The sequence below is a fragment of the Myxine glutinosa genome, unplaced genomic scaffold (genome assembly GCF_964187855.1).
Source record: "Myxine glutinosa unplaced genomic scaffold, kmMyxGlut1.1 SCAFFOLD_1180, whole genome shotgun sequence".
Lineage (NCBI taxonomy): Eukaryota > Metazoa > Chordata > Myxini > Myxiniformes > Myxinidae > Myxine > Myxine glutinosa.
The window spans coordinates 30,877-45,578 of record NW_027617275.1 but is presented as its reverse complement, the minus strand read 5'-3'; the positions used below and the strand labels follow the sequence as shown (position 1 = coordinate 45,578).

At 47.5% G+C, this 14,702-nt stretch overlaps 1 protein-coding gene across 1 annotated transcript in view; it reads left to right on the top strand.

Moving 5' to 3' along the window:
- The window catches only part of LOC137431857 (oxysterol-binding protein-related protein 11), an 85,495-nt gene extending 79,641 nt beyond the window's left edge, over window positions 1–5,854 (top strand). The window contains exon 8 of the mRNA XM_078769104.1: window positions 5,225–5,854. Within this exon, the coding sequence (XP_078625230.1) occupies window positions 5,225–5,794 (570 nt within the window). The 3' untranslated portion in view covers window positions 5,795–5,854. The remainder of the gene's footprint in view (window positions 1–5,224) is intronic.
- Window positions 5,855–14,702: the final 8,848 nt, after the last annotated feature.

The following is a 14,702-nucleotide window of genomic DNA, read 5'->3' as shown; positions in this document are numbered from 1 at the left end:
AAAGCAAAGATGAAAGATGGCAAAAGGTTCCACCAGGATTGACCCAATATCAAATTTTGAGTTAAAAATGTTTTTTCCGTTGTGACCCTCTAAGTCCCCACTCCCTGGGCGCATGACCCCCGCGGGTTAAATCCAAAAAAGAATTTACACATGTCATGTGACCTCCCCATTGTTGATTGCTCTTACAAAGTTTCACCAAAAAATGTTTAAAATGTGCCCGCAATTGCATTGTTTGGTATTTGACCCTTTGACCCCACCCCAGGGGCAGGGCCAAAATGATACTGAGCTATTTGCCATCACACTTTCTTGCCATGTGTCGATCATAACTAAGTTTGGTGAATTTCTGCACAACTGTTTACTTTAGGAGGATATAGGGTTACAATAAAAGACAACAGTAAAGACAGACTATTACAATAATGAAATTAAATTAATTAAACAATTAAAAAGTAAAAAGAAATTAAATTAATTAAAAAACGATTGCAATGAAAAGTTGGGTTTTCAAAAAGTGTTTTCAAAAGAAAAAAGCGTTTTTCACTAGTTATGCTTTGCGGCTTGAGTTTTAACTTAGGATATTGTTGGAGAGTACCACGCCGACCTATTGAGCTGTGTTAGGTTCTGGATAATCAAGTCTTTGGCTTTCTCTCCATCACCTGTTAGATCAGGTGTACAAAATGCTGGGAGACTTGGCCCAGATATTCTTGACACCGATGTTGACTGGGTCATGAGCTCTCTCTCCGAACTTGATCCTTAAACCAAGCTGAATCTTCCTTTTCTAAATTTTTATTTTCTCTATTTAGCACACACACCTCTCCCATAGCCCTCCCACTCCCAGTTTAGCACACCCACCTCTCCCTTAGCTCTCTCACTCCCAGTTTAGCACATCCACCTCTCCCATAGCCCTCCCACTCCCAGTTTAGCACACCCACCTCTCCCATAGCCCTCGCACTACCAGTTTAGCACACCCACCTCTCCCATAGCCCTCCCACTCCCAGTTTAGCACATCCACCTCTCCCATAGCCCTCCCACTCCCAGTTTAGCACACCCACCTCTCCCATAGCCCTCCCACTCCCAGTTTAGCACACCCCCCCTCTCCCACAGCCCTCCCATTCCCAAATTAACACAGCCACCTCTCATAGCACCCTGCTCCCAGTTTAGCGTGTGTGTGTGTGTGTGTGTGTGTGTGTGTGTGTGTGTGTGTGTGTGTGTGTGTGTGTGTGTGTGTGTGTGTGTGTGTGCGTGTGCGCGTGTGCGCAAACTGAATACTTGTTTCTCATTTATAAAGATCACTCGACTGGAAATCTTATATTGGTACAACAACAACATGCATTTTAAAGGCCATTTTCCCTGCTAGAGCGGGGGTTAGCCTTGCGGTCCTCATGACAATCTTCTCCATTTTGCCCTATTTTCTGCATCTCTCCTTGTTAACCCCCTTGCCCGCATTTCTTCTTCCACCATCTTTAGCCAAGTCTTTCTCGGTCTTCCCCGTCTTCTACTTCCTTCTACATTCATTTCCATCACTCTTCTCAACCAGTCACTTTCATCCTTCCTCAACACATGACCAAACCATCTCAACCTGTTCCTCTTCACAGCATCAATCACAGGCTCTATTCCCATCATCTTTCGCAATTTATCATTTGTCTTCCTCTCTCTCAACGATACTCCGCACATCCGTCGAACCATTCGCATTTCCACCCTTTCCAACCTTCGTTGCTGCTCTACGTTCATTACCCATGTCTCGCTCCCATAAATCATAACACTTCTCACACATGCAGCATACACCTTTCCCTTCAGCTTCAACGACAATCCCCTCATCATCAGCACGCCACTCAATTCCCGAAACTTCTTCCATGCACATCTCACTCGAGCAACCGTTGCCGAGTCTGATCCACCTTCTCCATTCAGCATGTCTCCGAGGTAGCAAAATGTTTTCACACCTTCCAGCTTCACTCCGTCTCCAAGATCCAACTCAACATTTCCTCCATCTGCAGCTCCCTCTGTGCACACCTTACATTTGAATGTAGCTGCCACACTGGTTAATGACCCTCTCAGACCACTACATTTTTGATGAACCCACTCAGCGCACATTGTACACTGAATGGAGTTCACTCCGACACCCTTCCTACACACAGCACAGGGCCACTTCCCAGTTCTTTCCACCTCACCACATGCTTTACCACTTGCCATCACCTTCGTCTTTCCGATATTCACCTTCAGACCTTTTGTCTCCATACATTCCTTCCACGTGTTCATCTTTTCCTTCAGTCCATCCATACTTTCCGCAATCAACACCAGATCATCTGCATACAACAACTCCCACGGTAAACCCTCCTTTACGTTCTGAGCCAGCACCTCCATCACAGCTACAAATAGTAGTGGACTTAGTACCGACCCCTGATGCACTCCCACCTTCACCTCAAACTCACCACTGTTCCCGTCCTTCGTCCTTACAGCTGTGCGTGCTCTTTTGTACATTGCCATCACTACTCTGATCAACCATTCCTCCACTCCTAACTTCCTCAATGCCCATGTCAATACTTTGCGTGGAACCCGATCGAATGCTTTCTCCAGATCAACAAACCCAAGAAACAACTTCTTCCTCTTCTCCATGTACTTCTCCTGCAACTGCCTCACAATGAAAAGCGCGTCTGTCGTTCCTCTTCCTGGCATAAATCCAAACTGCATTTCGTCGATCTTCACTTTCTTCCTTATCCTCCTCTCCAACCCTTTCCAATACCTTCATTCCATGCTCCAATAACTTTATCGCTCGGTACGAGCCACACTCCAGAGGGTCACCTTTCCCCTTGTATAGAGGGACGAGGGTACTCAGTTCCCAAACCACTGGAATGCGGCCTTCTTTCACCACCAGATTACAGATCTCTGTCATTCTCTTCGCACCCCAACTTCCTGCTGCCTTCAACATATCTCCCACAACTCCCGTCGGCCCTCCCGCTTTTCTACCCTTCATTGCTTTTATCGCTTCCTCAACTTCCTTCTCAGTTATCTTCTCTGCCGGTCCTAAAACTGGGTTACTCTCTATGTTGCCATCCCATTCATTCTCTGTATTCAACAGCATTTCCATATATCTTTTCCATCTTCCTTTAATTCCATCTGGGTCGACAACGATTTGTCCCACTTCATCCTTCAAGCAGCTCACCCCCATCACATCACACCTCTCTTTCGCTATCTGCTTTGCAATCCTGAATACCGCTCTCTGACCCTCTTCCGAATCCAAGAGTTCTCCGAACATTTTCCTACATGCCTCCTGCGCTTTTGCTACCTCTTTCTTTGCAGCCTTCCTGGCTGCCTTACAACTTTCATGCTCTGCTGTTTCTGCTCCCGTACCCTTCGCCTTCTGCCACTCCTTGAACTTCTTCCTCTTCTCGTCAATCGTCTTTCCAACTTCATCATCCCACCACCATGTTTCCGAGTGCCTCGGTGGTCCTTTTGTCCATCCACATACCTCACCAACGGCTCCCAACAGACTAGCTTTCATTGACATCCAACCACTTTCAAGCTCAACCACATCATCCTCGACCCTACTCAGCCTCTCTTTTAATGCCTCCCTTACTGTCACCTCTTTCAACCTCCACACCTTCATTCTCGGTTGGTACTTCACCCGCCGAGCTCTCCTCGCACCTTTCACCCTTACGTCGCAGACAACCAAGTGGTGCTGTGAAACAGCCTCCTCCCCCAGGATCACCTTTGTGTCTCGGAGGTGCCCCCTATCTCGCCTACGCACCATCAGGTAGTCAACGGTTGTCGTTGACCCACCTGACGTGTATGTAACAAGCTTATTATCCTCTTTCTGGAACTGAGTATTACAAATCAACAAATCAGCTCCATCAGCAAACTCCAAAATCCTTTCACCTTCTCCATTTCTCACACCATATCCGTAACCCCCATGAACTCCTTCAAAACCATCCATACTCCTTCCCACATGTCCATTTAGGTCTCCTCCTACCACAACAACTTCCTCATCTTTCACGTTTTCCATCAGCTTCTCTATCGCACACCAGAACTTGTCCTTCTCTTCATCGCTCCGACCAACCTGCGGAGCATATCCCGAGATGACGTTCACCAAGAGCTTTCCAATCATCATTTTCACCATCATCAACCTATCACTCACTCTAGTCACACTCACCACACTGTCTACAAACTCCTCAGAAAACAGGACACCAACACCATTCACGCCCTCCAGGCACCCTTGCCACACAAACTTGTATTTCTGTCCCTGCCTACCCTTCACCATTCTCACACCACTTCCCTTCCATCTCGTCTCTTGCACACAACATATGTCCACTCTTCTTCTGACCAATACTTCCACCACTTCTCCTGATCTCCCTGTCATTGTCCCTACATTCCATGTCCCAAACCTCAGAAACCGATCTCCACTTCGGGCTGTACCCTGCCCATATGTAGTTGTAATTGTCATGGTTCTCTTTTTGAGGCAATGTTTTTTATGGCCGGATGCCCTTCCTGACGCCAACCCTCTTAGTCGCCTCCTACGACACGCAGGGATACGACGTACCTATTCTTATCCAGGGTACACACTGGGAAACGTTTAAAACATGGAAATCCTGGGGGGGGATCACCGCTGCGGTTTAAACATATTTAAAGAAATATTTCAACAAAACCATGAAAACAATCTGGGAAAAGTCTCTAAGTGAGAACGTGGATTTGAGAAAGCAGGAGCAGAGGTGAAAGAACAAACAAGAATATAGGGGGCGTGGCACAAGTCGAGACGAGGAGGCCGCACGAGACACCAGGCCGCACGAGGCGTGGACAAAGAAACGACTAATTACGCACAAATTTGCAACAACTACAAAACCAAAACCAAATAGAAACACACAATAACACACAATAACACATACACAACAAAATACGCAGCGGAAATTTGACAAAGAAACGAACGGGAAAACACTCAAACTTTGATGCCGTGGAGAGATCAAAGCAAGCCCCGTCGCTCGAGGGACCGGAAGCGGAACTCGAAAGTAATACTCCAGCGGAAGCGGAAGCGGAAATCTTATATTGGTAAAAATCAGCAAAATCGTAGGGTTGCTTTGAGCAGAGATAAGAGGTATGGATATCTACTTTCCTTTTTAGGTCATGTCAAGATAACGTGATGGCCAATGATTTCTGTGAGTTATTGATGTATACATTTGAAATTGCCTCCAAAAAACGATTACATTTCCACACAACTTTACTTCCCACAATGCCTGTGCAGGTCGTTCTCCCAACGTTTATCCTGGAGTGCCGGTCACTGCTGGAGATGTTTGCAGACTTCCTCTCGCACCCGGATCTCTTCCTGGCCATTGCGGATGCTCCCACAGCGGAAGCACGTATGATCCGCTTTGTGGAGTATTACCTGACCTCATTCCGTGAAGGTCGCAAGGGTGCTGTTGCCAAGAAACCATACAACCCCATCATTGGGGAAGCTTTCCGCTGCTCATGGTTCACTCCAAGCAAGAGTGCAGGAAATGCAACACCGACAGAGAGCACACAAACTGCAAGAGACTTGAACTTAGGGGCTGATGAAAAGATACCAGATCAACCGGTGAATATAGGAAGTGCGGAGAGTGGTTCAGAAGATGCTGGAAAGGCCACTTCACAATGCTGCATGTGGTACATTGCTGAGCAAGTGTCACATCATCCTCCCATATCTGCATTCTACGTAGAATGCCCCGACAAGGGCATGTGCCTCAACATGCATGTCTGGACCAAGAGCAAGTTCCTGGGCATGTCTATTGGGGTGGCCATGGTTGGCGAAGGTGAGTTTTGCTCGGTGATATGTTAGAGCCGTTGTTTGCTCTGAAAAGTTGTACGTTATTTGTTGTATTTGACTTTCTTTCACTTTTGGTGAGCAGATTCTTTATTGACAAAAAGGAAATTCTGCAATAGAATGCATTATTAGTCAGCTCAGGAGACAGGGTTTTGCACAATTGTGTGTGTGTGTGTGTGTGTGTGTGTGTGTGTGTGTGTGTGTGTGTGTGTGTGTGTGTGTGTGTGTGTGTGTGTGTGCGTGCACGTATGTGCACGTATGTGCGTGCTTGCACACGTACGATCCACTTTGAGGAATACTACCTGACCTTATTCAGTAAAGGTCGAGCGGGTGCTGCTGCCACTAAACTATAAAAACCACCGTTTAGAGGCCATTTTTCACTTTTTCACTTTTCACCATTTTTCACTTTTCACTTTTCACTTTTCACTTTCATTTTTTCACTTTTAGAGGCCATTTTCACTGCCACTAAACTATACAACCCCATAATTGGTGAAGCTTTCCGCTGCTCTTCATTCATGGCAGGCAAGAGTGTAGGTTTGCGTTCACGGCTGTCCGTCCAGGTCATAACCTTTTTTTTTACCGTTTGACGTTTTGTCATCAATTTTTCAACAAACCTTTACACACAAGGATAGACAAGGTAACAAGACGCAGGAACTCTACACGCAAACTAGCTGGAGGTGTCATACATCACGTATTGCAGCGTTTTTACCAAAAAGCTGGAGGTGCTCCGTTTCCGGTCTTGCTGGCGACGGTTCGTTTTTTCGCAGGTCTCCACGCTCTCCATCGAAATCGAAGTTAAGTCATTGTTCCAATTTGTATTTTCGTTATAACTGTATTTCTTTTATGGTGTATGTACGTATATTGTCCCGTCAAAGATTTTCGGTGCAAATCTTTCATACCTGTATTGAAAATCGCGTTAATTCGTGTCGTCTCGAGGCCCTGTACAGTGTACACTGTACAACCTTGAGGCTTTGTTTTTCTCTCAGCGCCTGTCGTTTGTGATCAAATAACTTTCGTTCTCTGTTTTCGCAGTCTTTCCACCCCAAAGCCTACTTCCTTATGTAAATCTCAACTCAAAAAAACAAAAAAAAAAGACATTACCTTCTCTGTGCTCATTCGTTTATTCTTTCTTATTAGTTCGTTCGTTCTTCGACCACGTGTTTCTCCCCCATTTCCCCAGATAGATTGTCAAATTTCAATTCGTTATTTTATCGTCCATGTGATATTGTTTGATTATAGTTAGTTTTGGTTTGAATTTCCTGTAACTCGTATTTAATTAATCGTGTTCTGCTCCTCGTGTGTGGCCTTGTACTGTAGTTGTACCCCCGTCGGTGTTTTGTTAACTTAAGTGTGTTTTGCTTGGCTCTTGGTTTTTTCCCTTCTACCCCGAACATAATACTGTCTAACGTTCTAAATCCCCACCCCCCCCCCCCCCCCCCCAAAAAAAAAAAAAAAAAAACCAAAAACATTTATTTTCTTTTCTCCACGTGTACTGTTGTCTCATCCTGTATTTTCTGTCCAGGTGTGCTGTTCGCCCCACCCCCATTATCTCCTTGCCATCCACCGTTTGCCCTGTTCACGTGACTCGTGGTGGTCCCTCTCGGCTCTCCCCCCGTTGGTATTTTTGTGCATATAAGATTGTTCATAGTTCTGTTTAAATATTTTTAAATATGTTTAACCTTTCCCCTTCTGTTTTTTATTCAGTGGTATATTACAACACGCTGTTTTTCTTCCTATTTAAAAGGCTTTTCTCAATTTCCTCTCCAACTCATTCCACTTCAAAAAAAAGAAATTCAATATCTTATACGTCTCCCTCACTACATGGTCTAAATTCACATTCATTCCATCCCTCCTCCATCATCCTGAACCGGATTGCTAACTTGAAAATCACAACAAACCCAATTTGTTATCAATGTTCGTCTTTCATTAATCATCCACTTTCTAAACTCCCCTCTTGCCCCTCCCATCCAAATCCCCCCCCTTGCACCTACACTCCGAAACTTCCCCCTTGCCCCTCCACTCTTAAACTCCCCCCTTGCCCTTCCACTCCTGAACTCCCCCCTTGCCCTTCCCCTCCTAAACTTCCCCTTTGCCCCTCCCCTCCTAATCCCCCCCCTTGCCCCTCCACTCCTGATCTCCCCCCTTTCCCCTTCCCTCCAAAACTCCCCCCTTGCCCCTCCCCTCCTAAACTCCCCCCTCACTCCTGCCCTTCAAAACTCCCCCCCAATCCCTCCCATTCAATTCTCCCCACATACCATTCCTCTCCAATTCTCTCTCCTCCCCCCTCCTCCTCCAAGCTGCCTCCTCCCCACTTGGTCTCCCTTCTATCTCATACCTCCACCCCCCCAAACCTTCTACTTTCCTCTGCCCCCCCTCAAACAACCCCTCACTGTGCCGCATCCCTTCACCAGCAAACCTTTCATCCTCCTCATCCTTCCCTTTCTTGGAACTCTTCTGCAACATCTGAAACACTATCAACTGCTCTCCCTACCTCCCCCTCTCATCCTTCATCTTACCCTACTCCTCCCCTCCCCTGTCCTGTACCCGATGCTCCCCCTCTCTCTTCATTAACGGTATGGACCTCAAACATCCGGGGCCTTCGCTCAAACCTGACTGATCTCTCCATACAGGTTGCTTCTGACAATCCAGACTTGATCTGCTTAACAGAGACTTTCCTCCTTCAAGATGTCTCTGATTCCTTAATATCTCTTCCTGGTTACTCCCTCCTCCGGTATGATAGACCTGAGCCTCGGCCTGGTGGTGGGGTGGCTATCTTTGTCAAAAACTCTCTTCCTCACTCTCCTTGCACTGCTCTCTTTCCTCCTCACCCGCAGGAGTACCTCTGGTTACGGCTTCCTCTCCGCTCCCACCTTTTGTTCATATGTGTTCTGTACCGTCCCCCAAACAGTGATGACTCCATCTACATTTCAATGTCTGACAACATGGACCAACTTCTATCCACTCATCCCAACTCTCTCTTCCTCATATGTGGTGACTTCAACTGTCATCATGCCACCTGGTTGGGTGTGGGTTCCTCTCTCACTAGTCATGGCACCTCAGCAAAGGACTTCTGTGACTCACTGGGATTGACACAATCTGTCAATTTCCCGACCCGGATCTCAGCCAATGGAGTATCTTCTCTTCTAGACTTGGTTATGACAAACTTCCCTGCTAATGTCTGCTGCTCTTCTTCTGCTCCAATCGGTTCTTCTGATCATGTGCTTGTCAAAGTGGACATCTCTCTGGCCATTCTCAGAGAGCCTCCTCAGCGTCGACGAGTCTGGCATTTCACTCAGGCCGACTGGGACGGTCTTCAAGCAGCCATCAATCGTCTGGATTGGTCTCCCATCTCCACTGCCTCTGACATCAATTCTTCCTGGGAATTCTTCCAAAGCAAACTGATCTCTCTCATGCACAGATTTATCCCATCTCGCCTTCAATTGTCTTACCCTTCCTCCCGTCCATGGTACACTGAATCTTGTGGTGAGGCAGTTGCCCTGAAACAACTTGCCTTTGCCTCTTGGAAGGCTAATCCAACTGAAGGAAATCTCAGTTCCTTCCACCAAGCTCGGAACAAGTGTGTGTCTACCCTCAGGAGTGCCAGGAAGCACTATCTCTCCTCACTCAAGAATGAACTCTCAAACCTGTCTCCTTCCTCCAAATCCTGGTGGCGTCTGGTCAAATCCGTTTCTGGTGTTTGTTCCCCCTCCATCCCCTCCCTTACCTCAAATGGCCACACAGTTGACATCGCACGTGACAAAGCCGAATGCCTCAACTCTGTGTTCGCCTCGAAATCCTTAGTCCCAAACCCATCTCTCTCTGTTCCCACCTTTCCCAGTCGAACCCAACTGCTCCTGGACTCTGTGTCCTTCTCTCCTGACAAGGTGGAGGAGTTTTTGTCAAACCTCGACTCTGATTCTGCAACTGGACCAGACGGCATCAGCCCACGGGTCTTAAAATCCTGCTCTGCCGCTCTATCTCACCCTCTTCTCTGTTCTTTTCACCCTATCTTTTGCTCAAGGTCATCTGCCAGCATCCTGGAAATCAGCTAACATTACCGCTTTACACAAAAAAGGTGCAAAAACAGATCCTTGCAACTACAGACCAATCAGCCTGCTCCCAATTATCAGCAAAGTCATGGAATCCATCATTGCTTCGGATATGAAATCTTTCCTCTTCTCCAATGGCTTGATCTCTGATCATCAATTTGGTTTCAGACCAGGTCACTCTACTCTGGACATGCTGCTTCTGCTGTCTCAACAATGGATGGAGGTCCTCAATGCCAAACAGGAAATCAGAGCTGTCTCCCTTGACATATCAAGGGCCTTTGATACGGTCTGGCACCCAGCTCTGCTCACCAAACTCTCCTCCTATGGTATCCATGGAAATCTCCATGCATGGCTTGCGGACTTCCTCTCTGGTCGTAGTCAACGTGTGGCCCTGAATGGATTTCTCTCATCTCCCCTTCCTGTTCAGGCTGGAGTTCCCCAAGGAAGTGTGCTGGGCCCTGTGCTTTTTCTGGTCTTTATCAATGATCTCTCTGACTCTCTGGAAAATCCTCTCTATCTCTTTGCTGATGACTCCACTCTCTGCCGCTCCATTCCTCTTCCCTCAGATCGGCAGTCTGCAGCCTCCTCACTCTCTGAAGACCTGGACAAAATCACAGACTGGTCAAACAAGTGGAACATGTCTTTCAATCCTGCCAAATCTCACTCTCTTACTATGTCTCTCCGAAAAGATCGACTGGACAACCCTCCCATCTACTTTCTCAACAATCCTCTCCAAGAAGTTCTGTCACTCAAGCTTTTGGGTCTCACTATCTGCCATGATCTTTCTTGGGAAAACCACATTTCCAAGCTGGCCTCCAAAGCCAGTCGCCGACTGGGCATCCTCCGTCGTGCGAAGTCCTTCCTCGGCACACCTGAGCTCCTCACCACTTACAAGGCTTTCATCCGCAGCTCAATGGAATACTGTTCTCCCCTATGGGCTGGTGCTCCTGCCTCACACCTGGCTCGGCTTCACGCTGTTGAATCCAAAGCTTTCAAAATCATTGGAATCTCCCGCGATGAAGCTATCTCTGAGGGCCTTTCACTCACTCACCGCAGGCAGGTAGGTGGTCTTTCTGTCTTCTACCGACTCCTCTCCGGCCTTGCTCCCCCAGCTCTCTCTGTGCTCTGTCCCCCAAATATTCCTACAGGTCGCACAAGATCTGCCAGCAACCCTCTGATGGTTAAACTGCCGAAATCTCGGCTCTCTGCTCACCTTCACTCTTTCATTCCTCTTTTCTCCCGCCTGTGGAACAAACTCCCACACTCCCTTCAATCCCTCTCCTCCCTCCAGGTCTTTAAAACAGCTGTTCACCACCATCTCTTATCTTCCCCCATCCATAACCTTGATCTTTTCTACCCCCACTAATTCACCCCAGATCCACCTTGTTTGAAATTCCAACTTATTTCCTGGAAATCCTGGCAGTGTCCATATGTTTATACCTCTCCCACCCCCCCCCCCCTTCACATGCCTCCCCCCCTTCACATGCCTCCCCCCCTTCACATGCCTCCCCCCCAAAGCCCTGTCCCTCCCACAGATCTCTCGATGTCTCCATGTCTCTCGGTCCCTGCTCTCAAATGTTGTGTTTGTGTCCTTCCCCCTCTCTCCCCATCTTGTCTACCGCTCCCGATGTTATTTGTTTTATGTGTCTGTTTGTCTTTCTGTGTGATTAATGTTCGCTCTTTCACGAGCCTCGATCTTGAATACAAAAAAAAAAAAAAAAAAAAAAAAAAAAAAAACCCTCGCTTGTGGTGCAAAACAGAGCATTCACTGTCACTACCCTCTTTTCACTCACGTGTCACATACTGGAGGGGTTTCCTGGAATCATTGAGTCGAGAGCCTGATGGATTCATTTTATGTGGTCGTGGTGCATCACAGGCATGACGGGCAAAATGGCCTCCTCCAGCATCAAAGTTCCTTGTTAAGATTTATTGGTCTCATCGAATTGGTCACAAACTTCACCGGGACCAACAGACATTATCAGGTTTTGTATTTGTGCGCAGCAGAATTGCGTCTTTACTTCATGCAATGTAAAGACAACATGGAAGGGTACAGCAATGGGAAAAATCCACAAGATATGCTATTTCATTATTTTTTATTATTATTATTATTTTTTTTTTTGTATACAAGATCGAGGCTCGTGAAAGAGCGAACATTAATCACACAGAAAGACAAACCGACACATAAAACATACAACATCGGGAGCGGTAGACAAGATGGGGAGGGAGGGGGAAGGACACAAACACAATATTTGAGAGCAGGGACCGAGGAATATTTGAGAGAGACATGGAGACCGAGAGATCTGTGAGGGGGAGAGGGCTTTGGGGGGCGGGGCATGGGAAGGGGGGGGGGGTGTGGGAGAGGTATAAAACATATGGACACTGCCAGGACTTCCAGGAAAGAAGTTGGAATTTCAAACAAGGTGGATCTGGGGTGAATTAGCGGGGGTAGAAAAGATCAAGGTTTTGGATGGGGGAAGATAAGAGATGGTGGTGAACAGCTGTTTTAAAGACCTGGAGGGAGGAGTGGGATTGAAGGGAGTGAGGGAGTTTGTTCCAGAGGCGGGAGAAAAGAGGAATGAAAGAGTGAAGGTGAGCAGAGAGCCGAGATTTCGGCAGTTTAACCATCAGAGGGTTGCTGGCAGATCTTGTGCGACCTGTAGGAATATTTGGGGGACAGAGCACAGAGAGAGCTGGGGGAGCAAGGCCGGAGAGGAGTCGGTAGAAGACAGAAAGACCACCAACCTGCCTGCGGTGAGTGAGTGAAAGGCCCTCAGAGATAGCTTCATCGCGGGAGATTCCAATAATTCTGAAAGCTTTGGTTTCAACAGCGTGAAGCCGACCTAGGTGTGAGGCAGGAGCACCGGCCCATAGGGGAGAACAGTATTCCATTGAGCTGCGGATGAAAGCCTTGTATGCGGTGAGGAGCTCAGGTGTGCCGAGGAAGGACTTCGCACGACGGAGGATGCCCAGTCGGCGACTGGCTTTGGAGGCCAGCTTGGAAATGTGGTTTTCCCAAGAAAGATCATGGCAGATAGTGAGACACAAGCTTGAGCGACAGAACTTCTTGGAGAGGATTGCTGAGAAAGTAGATGGGAGGGTTGTCCAGTCGATCTTTTCGGAGAGACACAGTAAGAGTGTGAGATTTGTCAGCATTGAAAGACATGTTCCACTTGTTTGACCAGTCTGTGATTTTGTCCAAGTCTTCAGAGAGTGAGGAGGCTGCAAACTGTCGATCTGAGGGAAGAGGAATGGAGCGGCAGAGAGTGGAGTCATCAGCAAAGAGATAGAGAGGATTTTTCAGAGAGTCGGAGAGATCATTGATAAAGACCAGAAAAAGCACAGGGCCCAGAACACTGCCTTGGGGAATTCCAGCCTGAACAGGAAGGGGAGATGAGAGAAATCCATTCAGGGCCACACATTGACTACGACCAGAGAGGAAGTCCACAAGCCATGCATGGAGATTTCCATGGATACCATAGGAGGAGAGTTTGGTGAGCAGAGCTGGGTGCCAGACCGTATCGAAGGCACGTGATATGTCAAGGGAGACAGCTCTGATTTCCTGTTTGGCATTGAGGACCTCCATCCATTATTGAGACAGCAGAAGCAGCATGTCCAGAGTAGAGTGACCTGGTCTGAAACCAAATTGATGATCAGAGATCAAGCCATTGGAGAAGAGGAAAGATTTCATATCCGATGCAATGATGGATTCCATGACTTTGCTGATAATTGAGAGCAGATTGATTGGTCTGTAGTTGCAAGGATCTGTTTTTGCACCTTTTTTGTGTAAAGTGGTAATGTTTGCTGATTTCCAGGATGCTGGCAGATGACCTTGAGCAAAAGAGAGGGTGAAAAGAACAGAGAGAGGGTGAGATAGAGCGGCAGAGCAGGATTTTAGGACCCGTGGACTGATGCCATCTGGTCCAGTTGCAGAATCAGAGTCGAGGTTAGACAAAGACTCCACCTTGTCAGGAGAGAAGGACACAGAGTCCAGGAGCAGTTGGGTTCGACTGGGAAAGGTGGGAACAGAGAGAGATGGGTTTGGGACTAAAGATTTTGAGGCGAACACAGAGTTGAGGCATTCGGCTTTGTCACGTGCGATGTCAACTGTGTGGCCATTTGAGGTAAGGGAGGGGATGGAGGGGGAACAAACACCAGAAACGGATTTGACCAGACGCCACCAGGATTTGGAGGAAGGAGACAGGTTTGAGAGTTCATTCTTGAGTGTGGAGAGATAGTGCTTCCTGGCACTCCTGAGAGTAGACACACACTTGTTCCGAGCTTGGTGGAAGGAACTGAGATTGCCTTCAGTTGGATTAGCCTTCCAAGAGGCAAAGGCAAGTTGTTTCAGGGCAACTGCCTCACCACAAGATTCAGTGTACCATGGACGGGAGGAAGGGTAAGACAACTGAAGACGAGATGGGATAAATCTGTGCATGAGAGAGAGCAGTTTGCTTTGGAAGAATTCCCAGGAAGAATTGATGTCAGAGGCAGTGGAGATGGGAGACCAATCCAGACGATTGATCGCTGCTTGAAGACCGTCCCAGTCGGCCTGAGTGAAATGCCAGACTCGCGACGCTGAGGAGGCTCTCTGAGAATGGCCAGAGAGATGTCCACTTTGACAAGCACATGATCAGAAGAACCGATTGGAGCAGAAGAAGAGCAGCAGACATTAGCAGGGAAGTTTGTCATATCCAAGTCTAGAAGAGAAGATACTCCATTGGCTGAGTTCCGGGTCGGGAAATTGACAGTTTGTGTCAATCCCAGTGAGTCACAGAAGTCCTTTGCTGAGGTGCCATGACTGGTGAGAGAGGAACCCACACCCAACCAGCTGGCATGATGACAGTTGAAGTCACCACATATGAGGAAGAGAGAGT